This window comes from Aulostomus chinensis, chromosome 14, assembly GCF_037954235.1.
Source record: "Aulostomus chinensis isolate RoL2024-O1b breed Wild chromosome 14, RoL_Achi_v1.0, whole genome shotgun sequence".
Classification (NCBI taxonomy): Eukaryota; Metazoa; Chordata; class Actinopteri; order Syngnathiformes; family Aulostomidae; genus Aulostomus; species Aulostomus chinensis.
In genome coordinates this window covers 6,235,205-6,257,514 of record NC_141333.1, presented here as the reverse complement: position 1 = coordinate 6,257,514, position 22,310 = coordinate 6,235,205, and the positions used below count along the sequence as shown (strand labels likewise).

General features: G+C 41.9%; 1 protein-coding gene across 6 annotated transcripts in view; it reads left to right on the top strand.

Annotated features, from left to right (window-relative positions):
- The window catches only part of kank4 (KN motif and ankyrin repeat domains 4), a 76,540-nt gene that overhangs the window by 35,445 nt on the left and 18,785 nt on the right, over positions 1–22,310 (top strand). For 3 of the 6 annotated variants that reach the window (XM_086223877.1, XM_086223871.1, XM_086223873.1), the window contains one exon: positions 21,925–21,998. In XM_086223877.1, the coding sequence (XP_086080003.1) occupies positions 21,980–21,998 (19 nt within the window). In that variant the 5' untranslated portion in view covers positions 21,925–21,979. Of the gene's footprint in view, positions 1–7,170; positions 7,255–10,125; positions 10,160–14,841; positions 14,880–21,924; positions 21,999–22,310 lie in introns of those variants that run through there. The other 3 variants (XM_086223874.1, XM_086223872.1, XM_086223875.1) reach the window with 3 other exon arrangements.

The window sequence follows — 22,310 nt, the reverse complement described above, 5'->3', positions numbered from 1 at the left end:
TCTCTGCTGTAATTAGTTTGTTCCACTCGTGTGGAGAATAACACACGAAAGACAAATAAAACTGGAAGAAGAGGTGAGAGGAATAGAGAGGAATACAGGTGGAGAGAGAGCAAATGAAAGGCTTCAGCCCCCTTTACTTGATCGCTGCGGGCAGCTGTTGCTCTACAGCGCCAGTAAACAAACCTCTCCCTTCATTTCATCTTCAAGATTAGTTTGACACTAAGGCTTTTTAAGATAAAGAACCATGGAGTGTCAAGAAAGATAAAAGAAGCGGGTGTGACAAACGAAAAAAGACTCTGAGCCAAACTCAAACTGCAAGAAAAAAGGTAGGAGGTTTGGCCAGTTGAGTCACCAGCGCTGCTGCATGACATCCTCAACACCCTTCAGCTTTGGATTCCTCTGGCTTTTCAAAAAGAAAAAGAAAATAAAATCTTCTCTCTCTTCTTCTCTCCTTGAAATAATTGAAAACATTTAGTGGGACTAACAGCAGGGGAGTGCATCTTTAGTTTGCGTGTCGAGTATTTGGAACTAAACCAGCAACAAATTCCCACAAAAGACAGCTTATTTACCCAAAGAAATTATTTCCATTGTTATCAGCAATTATAGAATTCCCCAAGGCCTTTCCCAACATGTGGCCCATCTTTTCTAAAATTTAGAGAGTTTTGTTTGAATTATATAGATTTATGTGAATGTAATTATGCTATTTTCCTTTTTTAACTCAAATGAAAACATTCCACTCACACAGAGGACTCCCCTAGGGCAGATCAAGCCGGCTCTGCTTTGTGTGAGCAATACTTAGTGGTGTAGAGTAGGAGTATTGCAGGCTAGGAGAATCATATTGTGCAAAACAATATTTGTCTACAATCTTTAAACCCTTTAAGTCCTTGATTAAAGCTCACGCCTCTTTAATAGGAGGTCTTGACTTGTAATCATAACATTCTGATGTCACATTTTTCAAAATCTTGTTTTTATTCATCATGTTTACAGTTTAATGCTTGGACTCAATACATGTACACCCATCAGCTTCAACGTACCTCTGACCCACAGTATATCTGCCCCCCCCCCCCCCCCCCCCCCCTATTTTCATTTAAGTAAGGAGAGATTCCTGGAAATTGTTGGGACAAGGTCATGACCCTATGTAGCTTTCCATCAGACTCAACAAATGGCCTGAGCTGAGAGTCAAGTTAGCTTCCTTGCTAACGTTTACTCTTTCCTCGCGCCTTCAGAGAGAGAGAGTAGGCCAATTCAAAGGATTTTTTCAATCCAGCTGCTTCTTCTTGCAGTTTTGTGTTTGTCGCATGCAATTTTTCGTAAAAGGCCTGATTATTGTAATGCATTTTAATTTGCCCTTTCTCCTCTTTTTCACCTTTTGTGTTGAAATGGATGTTAGATATCATTGGTATTTATGCCAGTTATTGTTGTGATAATGATATATTATCTGAAACTCAATCAAGAAATTGAAATACCCAAACTAAGATGCATTTCTTGTGCCCTAGCAGAGCAGCCTACAGGGATTTACTGCCTGTCCTAGTAGATCTCAGTGGCAAACTAAACAAACCAAAAGAAAAGAAAAATCAAATCGCTGTTCAGTCCAACACCTTGTTGACTCATGCAAAAAAAATAATCCTGCCCCCATGTACATATCTGCTGTACTCAGGGCTGGAAGTTGTCCAGTACTGTTTTAGATTCAAAAACACTCAATAATAGTTTTGACCATTATTAAGTGTTTGAGCTCTTCATCTGTCTGTCTTTGGTTTGAGACGGATTGAACACTTGTTCTGAAGCTTTCATTCTACTTTACAGTAACGTAAAAAAAAAGTTCTCCTGATCTTGACTCTTCGCTTGTGTCAGCGCCGTGTTCTGCTTCATGCAGCAGGCGGACGAGGAGAGAGACATCACGACTGTTGGCGGAAGCAGAAGGCAGTAGGGACTTCCACGTGCTCATCAGCTGTTTAGATAAAAATGTTGTCGCTTGACCTCGTGTTGGGTTCTGTCCATGTTACAACACGATCACAATGAACTAGAAAGTTTTTCCACACAGCTCCACATCTTTCAACTCTATATCATAGCATTTGTATACATGCATAGATGGACTAATCTCCCATTATTCAGTAGACTGGAGGGCTCGGCATACTGGAAGTCTCCCCCGGTCATTGTTCCAGCTTCAGAGGCTTCAGGGTTGATTCATGGTCAGGAACAAACAGGGTGCAGTACTGTGCTTCTACAAGTATAGTAAAAACAGGTAAACAGACACTCCGACTCTACGTTGTACCTACTCCTGTGTGGTTTCTTTTGCTGTAGTGATTATTAGTGATATTAGAGCCCAGCCAGTGTAGTACCCCTCGCCCCCACAGGTCAGCAGAGTTCAACGCTACAGGAAGAGGCTGTCTGTGGGAGTGAGCAGACCAAAGCCACAATCAGGTTATTGCTCAGCCATGCTTCACCCACACATAATGATAAAACTAGTTTTAGCTCTCAGTTCTGGAGAAAACAAAACAAAGCTGATTTTACAGACAGACTCTGGGAGTCTTCCACTCCCGTGATCCCTGGAGAAGGATCAAGATTTCAGAGATATTTATGGTCAGTCTGAGTGCACAACAGCATTGTAAGGTGAGAGGAGCACAAAGCCACAGCAACTGTATGTCTACAGATGCATAGTTTCTGGCAAACTCAAAAATGGCTGGAACTCAATTTTTCATGGTCAACGTACTGCTCTATTCATTGCACCAAACTAAACCAAGGAAGACAACTAATTTTGTTGCTTCCTGGTTTATAATACAATCAAACAAGATGCACTCGGAGGGCGTTTACCTCCGCCAAGGTGAGCCAGCAGGAAACAAGCAGTGATGAGTGAGCCCTTTGCACCCCTTCACACATCGGAGTGTGAGGCTGTTCCATGGAGGGAGAGGCTGGGGAAACCTGAGGATATTTGGATTTTGCATGAAGGTGCAAATATCACTTCCTGCATGCACTAAGTTGTGTTTACTTACTATGTACAAAGTGTGAACATGTAACCGCATAATACTGATGTAACTGCACTGAAAATTTCATTTAAATATCCTGTTAGGTGAACATTAAGGAGAGCTTGCATGCTTGCTTTAATCAACCACACTTATCTAAAAATCTAATTATATCAAGTTCATGGTTTGTTTACGTTTGTGACTCCAAGACTGTTATTATGTAGACTATTGACTGTCGAACAGATGCCTCCAAGCGCTGCTCCTCTCTCAAAACAAGAACTAGAATGACACTGTCATATTTAGTAGAGTTTGTGGGTTAGTGGTTCTGCTGTGATGGCAATCACAGCAGAACCACTGACAAACCATAGAAATGTGACTTTTTTTTTATATGTACAATCGAAAACATCTGGGTAAGTTAGAAGTCATAAGAAGCAAGACTGATATGGAGGAGGACTGGTGTCTTAACTAGAGTCGTGTCTGTGTCTTTTGCATGTCCTCCTCCTCTTTTCCTGATTTCCATCTGGGCTGCTTTTTTAGCATGCTGACAAGGAAGCCCTTGCACTCGCCATTTGTTTTTCCTCCTTGTCAGCACGGACATTCACACAGAAACTACACACACATACAGATGATATTACAAAAGGATTTTAAGGCACATAAGAGTCCAGTGATTTTAGAGTGAGAGAAGGGGCCATTAGTGTTTTTGTACTCTTTTACTATGCGCACATGTCCCTATGCAGGCTGTTCTCATTCACTGTTCTGTTTGCAGTTATACCCATGAAAAGTGAAGCACTGTCATTCATAAGTAATGCATGTTCAGTAATAGTGAGTCAGGAGCAAGATGTAAGGACATGTACATGTCTCTGATGACAAAACTTGATGTGTTTAGCAAGATGATAGGACAATTTCAGCCATTTGAATTGATGTATTTTTATTTTAAGCCAATCCATAATCTCAATGAATGCCGTGGTGCTAAAGCAAAATAAAAGCATTTTTCAGAGGGAGGAAAGGGAACGCATGGCATTTCACTTGTGGTTCTCACTGCAGGAGCTTACGCAGGTGTAGGTGCAGGTCTACTGGAGCTCAGGACCACAGCACAGGAGGCAGCCGTACTGGCGAGGCTAAATCTCTGTAAGCTAGCGCCTGGTGCCTGTATGTCTCTGAAGGTGTTGGAGAGTGAGGTTTACTCTGCACAGTAATGTACCTGCTGGCGCACAGGCACACTGATCAATCCTGTTGCTGGGAGTTCATAAATTATGCAACAATGATTGTGCATAATTATTTTCACTAGATCACACAAATATTTCATGAGACTATGCTGAAGTGACAAGGAAACGCTCCAGGAAAAGGCTTTGGTTTTCTCATCTTCCCTTTGTGTCATTGCACTGTTGCCATCCAATGCATTGGGGGGGGGGGGGGGGGGCATGATTCTTTCCATGCAGGGTTCAAGTTAGTCAGAACAGTGCCTCAGGTTCCCTTTCAACACAGACACACACACACACACACACACATATTCACCACAGTTCAGGTCATTTCCACTTGAGCAGTGAGGTGTGTACTGTGGTCAGTGCAGTGGGCGTCTGTTTCAATGTATAAACAGTCTTTCCCCTGCCTGAGGGTCTTATCAGCAACTGGCCTTCCTCAGGATGTCTGCCAGCCCTGACACACACACACACACACACACACACACACACACACACACACACACACACACATTCATTCCAAGTGGAAAATTCTGGTCATAGTTTAATGCACTGTTATTTCATCCCCAAGCCATCTCAGTGATGGATACTTGTTAAACTTACAGAATTTACTGAGGCAATACATCAAGTATTTGTCAAGAGTTGCAAGAGTTGCAGCGTGAGAGAACTGGTTTTTCTCCAGGGCTGGACTGGTCCATCCCAGTTTAGACCAATGATCTGTGATGCAATATAATGATTTTATAGTTGTGGCGAGTTGCATCCACTTGCGTTGCGCATCACTATCCTGAACTTGGCCTAGGATACACAGCAGTTCTTTCGGGGGAATTCCTATTCTTCAGGTAGTTTCTTAGTTACTAGTATTGCTGGCTGATGACATTTTGATTTATTGCTGTTAAACAGTTGGATCATATTTCAACATCTGAGAAGGTGTCAAATATTAATGTCTCACCTGGGAGAAGATATTCTGTACGGCTGTTATAGATCAACCAACACCCAAAGGAGTATATGCAGGCAACACTTTTCCAGACAAGTACATAACAAAGTAAATAAAATAAGATTTTCCAATGTCACACAACCAAAATTCTACTAAACTTAAGAGTAGGAGATTTTCATTACCAGGATTAAATTCATAGACGCATGGTAAAGCTTAGGGGACAAACATGGCCATGATTTTTATGAATTATTGCGGTTGGGAATGAGGATTGAACAGCAATCTCCTATGGCAAATAAAATGTTTCCATCCACCTATTGTACACAGAGGATTCAATTTCCTGTCTGCTGTCTGTACACGGTCACCTCTGAATGTAAATATGTCATTTTGGCACACTTGCATAAAACTGATCCCCGTCCCCATGAGTCTTCGTGTCACAGAGAACGTCCTTAAAATATGAAGTAGCACACCCAGTTTTCATAGCAGGTGAAGGCCAAAGCTGAAGGCTGCATGTGCAAGGTTCCCTGGAGGTTCCACATTTTCTCCTCCTACTTTATCCTTGTTTGTATATAGTCCATTTTGATAAGAAAACCCTTGTGTCTCCACTGCTACAAGATGTTCAATTTCATCTGAGAACACTGAGCTTTGCCAGTGAAAGCAGTTTTGTGTTTTTCTAGCACTCCCAAAGTAAGTGCACGCAAAAGACTGCAGACTGCACATGCACAGTTAATTGTGTGTTGCATGACTTCATATAAATCTTGAACAGCTTCAAAACTGTAACAATAAACCCCACAAAATTAAGTTTTTAGACAAGGGAGGCATCTAAGACTATCAGTAGGGTTCCTTCCATGCGGTGCAAAAATGAAAATTCTGATTAATTGCTATTCCCAGAGCTGCGATAATTAAAAAAAAAAAATCCAGGCAAAGTCAAAACATGGAGTTGAAGAACTTGCTGGTTGATGGTGAGTGATGATTGCAGTGCTGGCAGTGTCACTAACCATTAGGTATAATTACATACAGTATATTACAACACTTTGTTTTGCAAAGGCTTTGCAGGGTTTATTTTTACGCCCAAAGTTTATGAAATCATTCTGTGTACTGTATATGATCCTGTGTATTTCTGCTCAACTGTAGGTTTAACATATTTTAGGTTATCAAACATAAGACATTTCCTCACAGTATTCGAGGGTGCCAGACCATAACACTCCACTTTAACAGGGTGCTGAAAGACTGTTGCTGTACAATAATGCACACCGCTGCTTATTTTCCATGCAGGAATGTTGACCTGCTAAATTGAAGGTTTATTTCGGACAAGTGGAGAGTAAAAGCAAAGCCAAGGTGGCCACAAACCCATCCATCCATCCATCCATTTTCTATACAGCTTATCCGTTAAGGGTCGCAAGGGGGCTGGAGCCTATCCCAGCTGACATTGGGTGAGAGGCGGGGTTCACCCTGAACGGGTTGCCAGTTAGTCACAGGGCTGGTCGCAAACTATATACATATAGTTTTATTTATATATATATATATATATATATATATATATATATATATATATATATATATATATATATATATATATATATATATAGTTTCTGTGGGCTTCTGTACAAGCTTGTCACTGTGAGCTCACCCGCAGCCTCTCTTCTCAGGCCGTGCTCCAGTCTTGCCCTGAACTTTTCACTTGTCCCAGTGAGGCTGAGTCATGCTTTTGTTTATCATTCTCAGGCCGCCTGTATGCGTCAGAGAAATGGATGGTCGAACTGCATTTGAATCCTTCTCCCTGACCCCTGTCAGCCGTTGGAATTGGGAGGGGATAATTGATTTCACTCCTTGAGAGCAACATGCATTTGCTTCAATATTTAGAGGTTAGAAAGTATGCAGGATCTCTGTTTTGATCTCTCTCACTCTTTTTTTTCACAGATGCAAAACAGGCATATGTGATATGACAGTAGCAGCAAGATGAAAATCATCACTGCGAGGGAGTATTCTGATCTGCTAATGCAAATGCGCTCCCTTGAACCGTGACGAGCACGAGCTCAATGCTCCCTGCACCCTCGCAGCTGCACTGCATCACTCAGTTCTTTGCTGGACCCTCAATAGTTGCTCAACCGATAAGGATGGAAGAGACTGTGTCTGTCTTTGTTGCTTTGATTGCACTCTTGAGGTACTGACATGACCTTTGATGGGTTGTTTTGTTTGATAACTGACTTTAGATTGGCTCTGCAGTAGTCTGTAATCGCCTGCTTGTGTGAGACTCTAATGGGAGATGAGCATCAGTCTTTGCTGTTTCTAACGTTGCCGGTTTCACAGTGTCGAATTAATGTTTATTAGCATGGTAATTGCAAGATCAGCTAATTGCTAATTAGCCAACCATCTCAGAGTACTTTGGTATTTAGCTTGAAACAGCTTCACCCGTTTGAGTTTATATCCTGGTGTCTTGTTGAGGTTGCAAAGCGTGGAAGTGGAAAGTTTCTGGGATTTGTTTTCAAGCAGGAGTTGATGGGAATTAGCAGGAATGGTGTATTAATGACAATTAATGTGAATATGTAGGAATTAATCGAAATTAATTAATTTATGTGGCGGCACAGTGGTGCAGGGGTTAGCACTGTCACCTCACAGCAAGAAGGTTCTGGGTTCAAGCTGCGGCTGTTCTCCCTGTGTCTGCTTGGGTTCTCTCTGGTACTCCAGCTTCGTCCCACAGTCCAAAGACATCAAGAGGGGACGAGGCTGATTGATACTCTAAATTGACCGTAGGTGTGACTGTGAGTGTGAATGGTTGTCTGTCTATATGTATTGGTCCTGTGATGGACTGGTGACCTGTCCAGGGTGAACCCCGCCTCTCACCTGAAGGCTGTTGGGATAGGCTCCACCCCCCTGCAACCCTCAACAGGATAAGCAGTAGAAAATGGATGGATGGATGGATGGATGGATGAATGAATGGATGGATAGAATTTATTTATATTAGCTGTATTTGACCATGCAGAGTGCATTTTTCCATCACATGCACAGATTATTAGTATCTTGTATCCTACTGTTGGGATTTTTAGCCTGCATTACTGTATTCAATCAGAAGGATTTTATCCAGTCATATAAGTTTTCATGATATAACTGTGTAAAATACATTAGATCAATAATATTTGTGGTACTATCAAGCACAAACTAAAAATGTGTTTATATATAATTTCTATTGCCACAAAGTTTCTTTTGCTAGCTACTTTTCTGTTAGCATGTTGAGTCAATAGTGTTCATCTACCTTCTAATGCAAATACAGAATGTTTCTGTTTTTTCTGATGAGGTAAACCCAGTTAGCATAGATGCAAAAGGGATTTTGCAACTCAGTATCTTCAAAGAAAGAAAGTGTTCAAACAGCCAATCAAAAGCCATCCTGCCTCACCGCCACGATTCCCCTCTCGCTGCTGCTGTCGTATCACATGCTCGCGCCTGTTCTTTATGTGCGCAGGTTTTGAAACTAAAATCACCACAGATCTGATCCTTCCTGACAGAAGACAGTTCATGTGATCGGCAAGAGGGAAGCTTAACCCCCCCAGGCCACATCACACCCTCTTTCAGTCCGCTGCTTTAGATGAAAGGACACAAGTTGATTTTATACAACATTTTGGACGTTAGGGTTGAGGGGAATATTCTGCCACAGAAGCTATGAGTATGATCTTAGTTTAAGTTTGATATGAGTTCTTTCTGAAAGTCTTGAGTGTTACACTTTTAATCGTGCACTTTCTGTATAAATGATGAAGAACTGAGCTTCCTTCACGCTTGTAAGGTCGACTCTTCCTCTACAACTCTATTTCTCTCTTATGGTCTCACACAAAAAAATGTAAGCAAATGTACGGACAGTTTGTGTAAATTCATCCAAGATCATCTGACTGGTATTTTTTTCTGGCTAAACCATTCCTCCAACTTGTCATACACCCAGAAACGTATATTTCATCTTCCAGTCTTAGTTAAAATGAACCCTGTGCACTCAAAGCATCCACACTGGTTTTATTTTGAGGGCAGGAAATACTATGTATGTCCGTATGAATATTTAATATGCTTATTTCTGTGCTCTCACATGGCATGTCAGGCCCAAGTGTGCAGGTCTGTATTGCTGCCTGCTTGCTATCCAGCTTCTGTAGGATGGATGTTGTGACCCACACGGTGCCACTGGTCTGGCAGATGGTGCAGGAGTGAGATAAGTGATGGGACCTATTAGCCAAGGCAGTTAGCTTATTTAAGCTCTGTTAATTATTTACTTCTTTTAAGTGACAGAGGCACCTGAGTCAGGAAGGGTTTACACATTCTGTTATTGAGCTGGACGCAGCTATCTGGACGGTTTACTCATTAAATCATGCGATCCTGTGTGGAGCCCAGCCTGGTTAGAGCAGACTTCATGTGGCTCAGTGACAGCACAGCGCCAGTTGACTTAAAGTCCTCGGGTGATAATTAGACTGGTGCATGGCGGGAGTTTACTATAGGGCAGGCCTTGTCCCTGCAGGCCACACACACACACACACACACACACACACACACACACACACACACGGCATCGATGCATGAATGAACACAGACACACACACACACACACACAGAATTAGTTTGCATCTTGCCTCCCTCGTGGTCATTTGCACTTGAGGAAATCCCAAATGTTGGATGAAAGCTTTACACACACACTGGTGGTTGATGAGTGTGTTGTTTTGTGTCCTGTGTGTAGCTTGTGTGTTTGTGCTCTCCGTTGAGCTCATTTATCTTTTAGGGTGTTATTTTTTTCTGGGCCAATTTGTTGCAGTGGGTAGGCTGGTGAATCTATCATAGCTAGATCTTCTCCTCTCTTCTCTTCTCTTTTTTCTCATTTCTCCCTTCGACCCCCTCCAACCCTCAACGGTATCTGCCAACACCTCCACCCATTTCCCACCCTTGCCCCTCTCCCTTTCTCCCTCCTTTGCTTGTGCGTTTTTTTCCCTTTTCTTTCTAAGAGAGAGAGGGAGGGAGAAAGAGAGAGAGAGAGAGACGAGGTCAGTAACACTCAGTGAAACAGAAACAGGAAGGACAGGAGGTGAAGAGCTGGATGGCAGGTGAGAAGGGGAACTGCCCCATGAGGATTTACGCCTCTCTCTCTCTCTCTGACTCTCATCCTGTCATTTTTTTTGGTCATGTTCTCAGACTCTTATTTTATCACACACTGTTCATATTTTCTCCTTCATCTTTGTTACACCTCACCTCTCTCCTTTCTCACTCCTTCTTTTCCCGGTCTATTTTTGCAATGTAGAACCTAGGTCACATGTGTTTGCCTGGGATGTGTGAGAAAGAGTGTGAATGCATGTGAAAGTGAGAGTGGTGTTTTTCTGTTCGCGGAATGTTAGCGCTCCTCAGACAGCTTTGGCAGCTAACACAATGCAGGAGGAGTAAGTGGGCAGGTCAGCAATCAGGCAACATGCATTCAGACACATGAGAAATGAGCGCCGAGCTGCTCAGTCTGGCAATCAGCTCTTTCCTCCTGTAGCCTGAATGTCCAATGTTCTTCCACATCTGTTCCTGTGTGGTTTTCTGTGTGTGCGCGCACGTGTGTTATCGTGTTTGTGCGAGAGGAAGTGGAATCAGAAAGCTGCCACGATCAATAAACACTGAATTTAAAAGTGTTGATTTCTTCCCGCTGTGGTCCTGCCTGCCCTGCAGAATGTGCTGCTACAGTGGAGCAGCATCGCCTGCCTGGCTTCACACTCTGCTGGTGTCAGGCAGGCTCTTTATCACCAGGAGGTGTGTGAGCGTGTGGGAGTTGAAATAAATTGCACTTCCATGTTTGTGTGCCCGCATGCACAAGTGTCGTATCTCATGCTCATCCAATGGGTCCCTGTTAGCGTGCGACTGTGCATGTGTGTCTCTTCCATGTTGGAAATGGTAATTAATGAGGAAAGGGGAAGGCACACTGTTTATTTATAACTCCTGATTCTGTGAGGTTGCGTCAACACATCGGCTCAACTTTGCTTACTGATTTCAATATTTTATGTGGTGGGTGTTTTTATGTGTGTGTGTGTGTGTGTGTGTGTGTGTGTGTGTGTGTGTGTGTGTGTGTTCAAGTTGTTTTCACCTGTCATAGCAAGTGGATGTAGACGTAATACAACATGGCGGCGTGTAAGTGATCTAGTCCTCAACGGCAACACCTTGTCCCTCTGTCCTCCTGTTACATCTGCATTCTGCTGTCTTTCAGCCTTCCTCATTTTGAATGTCCACTGTTATTCCAAAAATGACAGTAATCTTGATTTGATAAGGCTATACTGTTAAGAAGCACAATAATTCCCATTCCAACTTTCAGAAATAAATTCTAAGCCCTCTTAATGAAACATGGTACCCTACAGCCTATACCCAACACCCTACACCTTCTACCCAACACCCTACACCTTATACCCTACATCTTATACCCTACATCTTATACCCTACATCTTATACCCTACATCCCACACCCTATACCTCAGACCCTGGAAGCACCAGAGACAGTAGTACACAGGCAAAAGGCATTTTAACAACATAATACATGTTTGTTTTTAGTCTTTGGCCCACAATTTAGTTTCAATTTTGGTTAACCTTGTAAAAATGTTGAAAATGAAACCCTGCTATAACCGGACAGGAGGGAAACACTAACATCAGACTTAAGTTCCACCCCAGAGTCTGTCTGTGTGTTCAGCTGCAAGTAAAGAGGATTCTTAGTGGAATATTGATTTTCCTCAGCCATGTAAACAGCTTTGTGGAACACTGTCATTTTAAAAATAAGAGAACAAAATTAAAGAAATAATCATGGAATACTGAGTGCATGTCAGCGTGGCCCATGTTACCTTCTCTAACAGCATACCCCCCACCCCCCATCTCATCACTCCTCACTTATCTCACAGCTTTCATTAAAACTCAACTCCACTCATTTCTCCTCTTTCTCCATCACATGTGCTGATGTAGGCATGTGTAGTCAGATATCCCACATGCTAATCTGCAGTAACTTCATCACCCTCATTAACGTCCACCAGGGGGAGAAGATGTAATGGTGAGGTAGCTCCAGCTAGAAGGCCTCGGCTCTACACTCCACTTAATAATAGATGGTGGGTTTCTTCTTTTATGCCTAATGAAAACAGGCAGCTGCTGCTCATGCTAGAGCACCGCTATGGGTAGAGTCGTCTAAAAGAAGGAAGATGCTCTCGTTCTTTGCATGGAGGGAGCAAAATTCAAGCAACAGACTCCCAGGAGAACAGTTTCAGGGCAGGAGGAGAGGCTATCTGCGCTTGGACATATAAGACAGATATAGAGGACAGGGAGGTCACGTCCACACCACTACAGATAATGTTGGACTGGCGTGTTTCCCGGGATTCTGTTCTGTTTTGTACACAGTATAATTCCCCGCCACAAACACAGCTTTTTAATAAACACTCTCCCAAGTGGACAGATTATGAAAAAGCTGCTCTACCCTGTTGGCGCTGCTCTCATTCATAACATAGAATATTTAGTCATTGATTGGTCAGACAGGCGGTGGGTCTCAATGTGTTTATTATCAACAAAGAAAAAAAGTTTTTTATGACATCGGGATGATATGACTGAGATGATTTCTCCAGGCCATCTCAGAAGTAAGCATCATCATGGGTTCCCTCAACCAAAAGCCAGTGGGATTTTATATTATATTTTGGATTATTGCAGAAAAAAAGACCTTTTGCAAACAGAAGTTGATGAGACTTACATGTTTGTTTCCAGTATGATCAAATTGAATGAACAACATTTTTTTACGGTTTTGGTTATCACGAATGAAAACTGATTACGGGACAGAGGCGTAAAGCGAGGGGCCATTTTGACATTTTTGAAGAGTTCATTCACACGGTACGGTGGTGCAGTGGTCAGCACTGTCGCCTCACAGGAAGAAGTTTCCAGGTTTGAGCCCCAGCTTGAGCACGGAATCTTTCTGTGTGGAGTCTGCATGTTCTCCCTGTTCCTATGTGGGTTCTCTCTGGTACTCCAGCTTCCTCCCACTGTCCAAAGACATCAAGAGGGGATGAGGCTGATTGATGCTCTAAATTGACTGTAGGTGTGACTGTGAGTGTGAATGGTTGTCTGTCTATGTGTGTTGGCACTGTGATGGACTAGCAACCTGTCCAGGGTGAACCCCGCCTCTTGCCTGAAGGCTGCTGGGATAGGCTCCATCCCCCTCGCGACCCTTTACAGGATAAGCAGCAGAAAATGGATGGATGGATGGATGGAGTTCATGCACTTTTTTCTTGTATGAGGTTGGATCTAACAAGCATTTCTCTCATTATAAAGAGAAAAAAAAAGGAAGCAGGGGCCCCTATTTTCCATCTCATTCCTCTCAGCAAAGCAACACGTCAGTAATACTGACAGACGGGATCATCAGATATTTCCAGGTTGGATTGAAGTTCATGTTGAAGGTCACCTTCCACATGCTTCCTGTAATTTTGTTGTCATATTTCTTCATAGTCGTGGAATCCTTGAGCTGGGTAATGTTTACTGATACAACTAATTTCCCAGAGATTTTAAACTCAGTCGTACAAAAGAAACTTAGAGCCAAACAATGGAAAGATGAGGACATCAGTTTGCCTTTTGGCCTTTTTGTATTATGTAGATGCTTAAGGTTTTAGAGTTTGACTTCGAGAGAAAATTTTAAATCAGCAAACAGAACATAGTGATCATCAAGCTAAAATAAATCAGTCATAAGTGGATAGTTTAAAAAGAAAAATCCATATTCCGCTCAAAGATAGCTCTCTGTTAAAAGATCTAGCGCAAGCCCTAATTTCAATTTGTGATTCTGCACAGAAAAGTGTTGAAGTGACCTATAATAAAAGCTAGCTTCCTCACTGCAGCCCCGTGGGATAATTGCCACTGTTTAATGAAGCCCATTGACAGAATTCCCCCTCGCTCGTTTCCTCTCTGGGTTTGAGAGCCATCTGTTGTGGAGCACAAAAGGGAACAAATCTCTTCTGAATACAGACGCTGTCACTCTGGACGAGACCAGATCATACTGGATTAGGACTAAGATGAAGATGTCTGGAAGGAACGGGATGATGAACTCGAACAGACCTGACCGAGCCGAAGTGGAGAGGAGTGTTCTGGTGCCATGGACGAGGGCTGATGAACAATACACTGACATAGATAATCTCAGGCTGCAGTTGGATGGACCAGACTGTGCTCAAATAGCTCTCATATAGCAGCGCAATTGATCTGTTCATGCAGAGCACACGCATACTCAGAGACATTTATCGGATATTTCAGCTCTGAGTTCCAAATGCCGGCAGCAGAACAATCCATTATTTGATCTAACAATCAGAAACTTCCTGTTCCCACTTGTCTTGTCAGTACTTTACTGAATGTTCTCACTTTGCTGCTACGGAGTATTTCCGCTCTGTAATGTGTCATTATGCGAAATTGTCATCTACTCCTGCAACTCTCTAGACTGATCTGACTCCACCACCAGCTGCCTCTCTTGCTCTCACTTGTATTACAGTGATAGTGCCTGTGATGGGACACACGAGTGCAATGCCAGCAACAGACACCCATGAAATCTCCTGCAAGACAGGAACATGATTGACAGCAGCTTTTTACAGCAACTGAAGATTTTTATTTTCTGAATAACAGCACAGGAACCGAACAGTTCATGTACGAATCAGTAGCCATCTGAAGTTTTTACATTAGTGGCGTGGCTGTTGTTTTAGGGTCATGGTTAAGTGAGCTCACAAAACCGCCTTTTCTTTAATCACCACAGGCACACAGGCAGCATCAAAGCTATCCAGAATCCCGGCTGTCATCTCGGTCTGTCATTCTCTCAAGAAATGGTTGGGGGTTTTTTTGGTAGATAATGCAGTCACAGATAGAAAAACATACGGAGGAAGGTGAGGTCGTAAGATGAGTTGGCCCTCCGTCCATCTTCAAACATCACTCAGGTAGCAGCTCCAGCAGGGAACCCCAAACTTCCCTTTCCCTGACCGCATCGACCAGCTCTGGCCCGAGGCGCTCCCAGTCCAGTGCGGAAATACGAATATAGTATCAACATCTTCTAAATACAAAAAAACGGAGGAGGAAATGGAGGGTTAGAACAACACCAACAGAGCTCCTCCTTGGCTCGTAACAGCAATTCTCCCACTAAGAATGATGTAAATCTGCTGACTAAAAGCAGTCTAGCAGGAGAGAAAAGTGAGGTGCTGGTGCAGTGACGAGATTGAAACAACTTTGTTTAACCTTAAATGCTAATAGGGGACTTTTTAATACACACATCTTTGACTGTGGCACACCACCATTTGCTGCTGCGTAGGAATAGTGCTGCAGTCGGCAGTTATTGTACATGACTTTGCATGTGTACGTCTTTATTAGCGTGTCTTTGCCTGCACATGTTGCCTTGCTTGGGTTTGTTTGTGTGTGTCCCAGGCTGAGTTGGTGCATTAGAGTGGACGCTGGTGCTTACGTTCTCAGGGTAGAACCAGGATAAACACAGATAACTGGACCCATGTCAGAGCTGTGATAAGGACTTGGGACCTGCCAACATTATTGTTGCTGCCCCCCCCCCGCCTCCCTCTACTCTGCTACACACTTTCAGAACTGCAGCTGCCATGCTTGAGTGTGTTAGATATCAAAATGCATTCATGCATACATGTTGTGTGTGTGTGTTTTTTAATTGATTGAGCACAAGCCTGAAAATGACAGAGGGAGAGCCGCAAGGCGGTAAAACGTAGTAAAGCTGCCCTGCGTGTGTGAGATATGAGTGTGTACAGTGCCACTCCCGATTCTGCCTCTTTTTTTTCACTTTCTCACACATTTTTTTTCTCGTTCTCTCTCTCCTAACCATCCACCCCCTGTCCCTGGCCTGCCCTCTCCAATCTTATTTCCTCTTGGCTTGTCATCTACCTAAGCCGGCGCTCCATCAGCGTATCGTGCTAATTCAATCTCCAGTACACAGGCACTCCAATGAGATGAACTGAGACATTCACTTAATGATTTTTGCCCTTCTTGGTAGGTCGGGTCAGTGGTAATTTTACCTGTGTTTATGTGTGAATCCATGAGTGAGTGTATATATGTGTCGTCCGAAAAGAGTTCATGTAACTTTACGAGATGTCACCACCATGATGTATTAGAACTTTAACATCTCAAAATGGATTTTTTGGCTGTGTTCTTGTACACAGTGTTAGTCGTTGAGAGCACTCGTCCCCTAAATCCAAACTCGGGTCTGGATCTGGACTGAACCTCAGCTGTGTCCGGACTCGGAACAAATGATACTTTTGTATTATTTGAACTAAATGCAAGACGTTGTGTGCAAGACAATGTTTGCCTCTTCTATCAGGTAATGTTGAGGACATTTGAATGAACAGTACTTTTTACCTCTGTTTAAACTGTTATTTCATGGTTTCACATAGAAATTCCATATAATTTTTTTTCTTCATAAAACAAAGTCAGGCAGCACTGCAGTGACTCCAGCCACGCGGTTCAGCACCATGACAGAGATCTCGTGTTGTGAGCTGCTGAGAGAGAAGAAGGTCTTTATCAAACTTATTTTCTGATTTGTCTGAAACATAGCATTTAAGTGTCAGTGTTTGGAAACTCAAGCCTAAAATCCCTGGTGAAGGTAATAAAACGGCTCCCTACAAAAATGTTTTGACCTTAATAACTGGGGTAATTGAACATTTTTCTCTGTGGCTCTTTGAGAGCTCCTGGTTTAGACGATTTAGTGCGTAACAGTTCAAAATACCCCCCAAAAACAATTGGTATGACTAAAGTTTCTATGCTGGTGACAGTGACAACCCCTGGCTGTCAGTATGAGCCTATTCAGTGTACTCTCATTACTCTTGTCTTCCGGGCTTCACATTATTGATGCCGCCGCCTCTCCACCAGCTGTCACGCTTATTGCATTGGCGTTGAAAGATAGTGTCGTGTTCTGTGAGGGGTTTTGTGTGTAGGTCTCGGACTGTGTTTGCGCCGTGATTCAACTACGCCCATAAACAAACACTGACATTGACATTTTCGACACATATTTAGTACCTGATGGTTCCTTTAAGCCACATATTGGCTGTCGTAAACACCATCAATTTATATCCTTTGTGAGCTTCCATGTAATCCTGTTTGAGCATCATCGGTATCATCAGGGGCTTGAGATTAATCTCTAATTCAACCTGGGTAATCTGCTAGTTGTGAAGCACGGTGGATGCTCATAAACTTATATTATTTATCTTTTTTAATGACTCATCCTTTTATGCTAATCATCCATATTACTCTGACAAAGCTCCTCAGTGAAAGATGATTCTTCTGTTGCTCTGAGGCCTTCATTAGCCACACAGGCATTAAGAGTGACTTTAATTAAAACGAGAAACTTTTAAGATCCTCACTGTTGGGGAGGTCAGGTGTTCCTTTTTTTTTTGTCTCATTAAGGAAATTTCTAGCTTTTCTGTCGAGTCAGTGTTTGGTCCTTTGGCAGTTTTTAACTACATCTTCTTTGTTGTCACTTCTGTCCTCCTAAGCTCTTTCTGCTCCAATTGTTTACCACCAGATACTTATTTCTTCATCCCTCCTCCTTCTTTCTTTTACCTCTTTTCTTTCTCTGTCCCTCCTCTGCACTCTCTACCTCTGTCCCTCTATTTTGGCAATCATGTAATTAAAGAGGGTTTTGTTGCCTGCCTACTGTGTATAATTGCCAGTGGTGTCTGCCTGTACTTCACTCAGCAATTACAAGCAGCCTTCTTCTGCTCCCAAATCGGCTAATTAGGCCTTAAGGACAGCGAGCTTGACTGTAGTCGCATTAAGCAACAGGAGGAGTCAGGAATGCCTGAGCTCTCCTCACTCCTGGGACACCAAGAAGAAGCAGCGTGAAGCCTGGTTGCCATGGTAGTAATCACATGGTGTCACATATTGTGCAGTAGCTGTCAGTCAGATGATCTGTGTGGGTGTGTATATGGGTTCTTCTGTAACAGAGACAACAGTTCTGCTCCAGGTCACCACTTCTTTTCATTATTAAGGCTCATCTAGGAAGACGGGGCAGGGGCCTAATAGAGCTTGTCACACTTCCTGTTCAGGTCCCCCCGGTGGATGAGCTGTCAATTTGATTGATTATGTTGCCAGCGCTTGCCTTGCGATGTCTTTACTCAGCACTGCACAACACTCAGTCGATCCTGTAGCCAGAAATGTGTGCATTCTCAAAATATATTAGCCAAGAGTGTTGTATAAACATAAAACATCTCTGCAATGTGCTGTAATAGATGTTTCAGTACAATTATACTGTTAAAATCAATAGACGGTGTGTGATATGCAGTCGCGTTAGGGTCTTTTGGATATGAAAGACTTATAATTTGATAAGAAACTAAATATTTGGACATGAACAGAGAGGAGGGAATTGTTTAAAAACCTTTATTTTAGTGGCTGAATCCTCATAAGTCAACATGTCTTGACCAAAAAAAACAAAAAACTGTTTTCCAGCACCTGAAAACACCTCTTTTAAAGGCAAGGCAAGGCAAGGCAAATTTATCTGTATAGCACCATTCATACACAGGGCAGTTCATAGTGCTTTACAGAAGGAAAGAGAAATTGAAAGTTAGAATCAGTTTAAAATCGAAAACATGAATTAAAACATTAAAAAAACATTTAAAATCAATTAAACAGTTTAAGATCAATTCGACAGCAGACAAATCAATATTAAATCAATCCATCAATACCAAATCACCCAGATCAATCCCAAATCAATACACTATAAGAAGGCTGCAATAAACAGCAGTGTTTTCAGCCCTGATTTAAATGAGCTGACAGTTTGTGCCCCCCTCAGGGTTTCAGGGAGTTTGTTCCACAGGTGTGGACCACAGAAGCTGAAAGCAGCTTCACCCTGTTTGGTTCTGACCCTGGGGATGCTGAGTAGACCTGTCCCTGATGACCTGAGGGGTCTGGATGCTTCATACCCAGTCAGCAGCTCTGACTTGTATTTAGGCCCAAGCCCATTCAGTGACTTATAGACCAGTAACAGGATTTTGAACTCAATCCTTTGACACACAAGGAGCCAGTGCAGTGATTTAAGGACAGGTGCAATGTGGTCCATTTTCTTACTGTTGGTCAGCATTCTGGATGAGCTGCAGGTGCTTGATTGATTTTTTTACTGAGACCTGTAAAGACACCATTACAATAATCTAGCCTACTAAGAATAAATGCATGGAAAAGTTTTTCCATGTCTTGTTTAGAGAGAAATCCATGTCTTGTTTAGAGAGAAATGAGATGATAAAAGGCTTATTTAGTGATAGTTTTGATGTGGCTCATAAAATTCAGGTCTGAGTCCATAACAACACCAAGGTTTCTCGCTTGGTTGGTGGTTTGTAGTGTCATTGAGTCAAGTTGGCTGCTGACCTCAAGCCTTGCGTTTTTGGGACCAAACACAATGACTTTTGTCTTTTCTACATTGAGCTGGAGAAAATTCTGGCCCATCCACTGATTGACCTGTAGGATACAGTCACTCGGTGAATGCAGTGGACTGTAATCGCATGGTGACACTGTAATATAAAGTTGTGTGTCATCAGCATACGAGTGGAAAGAGATGTTACGGTGCTCTATGACCTGGGCTAGTGGGAGCATATAGATGTTGAACAAAAGTGGCCCAAATCAGACTCCTCCAATGTAAGGTAACCACATGACTCAAATACTGGCAAGACATATTAAGAAAAAATGAATGCATGAAAGTGTTGAGGTGACTGCTGAACACAAATAATATCAGATGAAAAAAAAACAGCAAAACTAGGGATATCAGTTAATAGTAGGAAGAAGTATAAACTTCCATGTTCTTATCCCCATTCTCGCTCATCTTCTGTTGACTTACATTTAACTTGTATAGAAATATCCCAAATGTGCTTCGTATTTATTTTGTATGGTCATTGATACAGGAAAATGTATATAATAATTAAATCAATCTTTTGAAAATAATCAATTTCAGATATTTTTGTAATCATTTGTATGCAGTTAATCAAATTTATTTCCGATGATTAACGAGGGATATTCTGGTTGTTCCACTCTGGATCTACCGTTGGTTGAGATTGGTACTTACCTGTTTGGTTAGTATTTGGATGTGTGATTACCTTTCATTGAACCTTATTTAAGAGAGGCCACACCTGTGTTGTCAAGCTTTGATGATACTTTTTTAATGATGTAGCCACTTGAATAAAGGATTCTTAATGACGCCTTCCTGTGGGATATCTTTTTTCACTTTTTTTTAGACATCCCACTGTAGTTTAATATACAGAGCTCCCATTTATCTGTCTCTATTTCTTAACTGCTACTGAGAAAACCTGTTCTGTCACTGCTGAGTCTTTGACGCTGCGGTCTAGTTTTCTGGTATTACATACCTCTTGTGGAGAAACTGTGTGGAGATGTATGTTCCCGTTCTTTCTGCAGGCATCAAAGCAGCCATTTCAAACGGAAATACTGTCACTTAAGAGAGGAGGCTGGGGTATTCCCACCAGACCATCTTTTGTTGGGTAAAAATCATACGGTAATATGACATGAAATGACAGAGGAAACACCATTTTAGCAAAATGTTTCCTTTTTTTTAACGGTTGTGCTATTTTGACTTAATTTAAATATTGTATCAGTTATAATATCTGTAGAGATTGCAGGCAGGATATAAGGAAATATATTGAAGGAATGACTGGTGTAAAAAACAGCTCAAGTGTCTGCTGTAATTCATACTGCTTAATGTGGTGCACAACTAGCAATAATGAAAATTGAACTGCAGCACATAACCAGTCCTCCAGGTATTCTAACGTTGAGATATTTTCCCAGTGACACATATTTGCATGGGGATTGTGTGATTTATTTGTGCCTATTTGCTAAAAAGCCTGAGAGTTTATATTTGGCTGAAAGGAGTTGAGCATTCATTTAATACAGATTTGAACTCTGCTTGTTCTAGTCTGAGAGAATTGTCTGGGTTTTATAAATATTACTATTGGGTATTTTATTAGGAGGCTTTACCTAAGCCCATAAAAGTTTGACTACCCTCATTTAATTGTTTTCCAACTCAATTTCCCTTCGCTCTGTAATAAGCTCATTGTTGGCCTCTCCAACTGGAACAAATGATACAAGATGGTGTTCCCTTTTTTGGGTCTTTCCAGGGTTGTGTTGACTTGAAAAATCTGGCTCTGTGAGGCAAATGAAAGTTAGTTAATGGACATAATGGTACTGCCCTTCTATTGTACTATGAATATCCCCCGTTGCTTGATATGATCTAGTAAAGCAACAGAGTACGCATGACTGCGGAATAATTAACATCATATTTATCTTTTTATTACATCTCAGGACTGTAATAAAATCTGATCCTCATCTCACTATTAGCCCTCCGGACCGTTAGCACTGCTGCTATGCTGCATACTGAACGATTCCAAGGCAGCCCGTTTGTCATTAAAAATGTGTGCTGTGTTTTATTGTGCCATTAAAATGTTACTGCGCACACATTAGAAATCATGTTTGGTTCATCTAAATAGTGTTGCAAATGTCTTAGATTGCATTTGACATGAGTCAGCATATTGATTTTTAATTTTTTTTTTTTGGCCTTGCAGCCAAGCTAATGCTGAGGTAGTATCTTGCTGCATGAACTGCTGAAAATCTTAACTCAGGGAGAAAAATGTTTGTTGTCCTGTTCAATGAAGTCAGATTGTATTGTTTTACTGTCGTAGCTCTATTGTATAATTACACGTTTCATGATTAGCAAAGTATTACAAGCTGCAGATACTGTTTCTGAATTCATCTGTTATTTTCTGGTAGCAATTTTTCCTCACAGAATTCAGTTTTGTTTCGACAATAATGACTGACATTTCTCACGGGGTTCTCTCTTTTCTGTTGTGTCAAGGCTGCTACTTCCAACCGCAGCAAACACAAGTAGATGACTAAGAACTCAGCATCCCATGATGGAGAAGAAAAGTGGTGAGGAAGTCTGAATTTACACAAACACTTATCTTGTCTTTATCTTGGCTGTAGGAAGTGATCTATTTTTTCCACAGCTGAATGAACAAAACAAGTACAATCTGATTTATTTTCATAACATAATACAGTACAGGACGTCGTGTTAAACACTTCCTGTTCCTGCATGTGGCCCAAAGTACTAAAGGTTTATTTCCATCAGGTGATAACTACCCCATCTTATACTGTATTCATAAATTGAGACAGTCTGAGCTGCATTTTGCATGCTGATTAGTTTGTTTTGGCACAATCACTGCATGATAATTACTTCCCAGT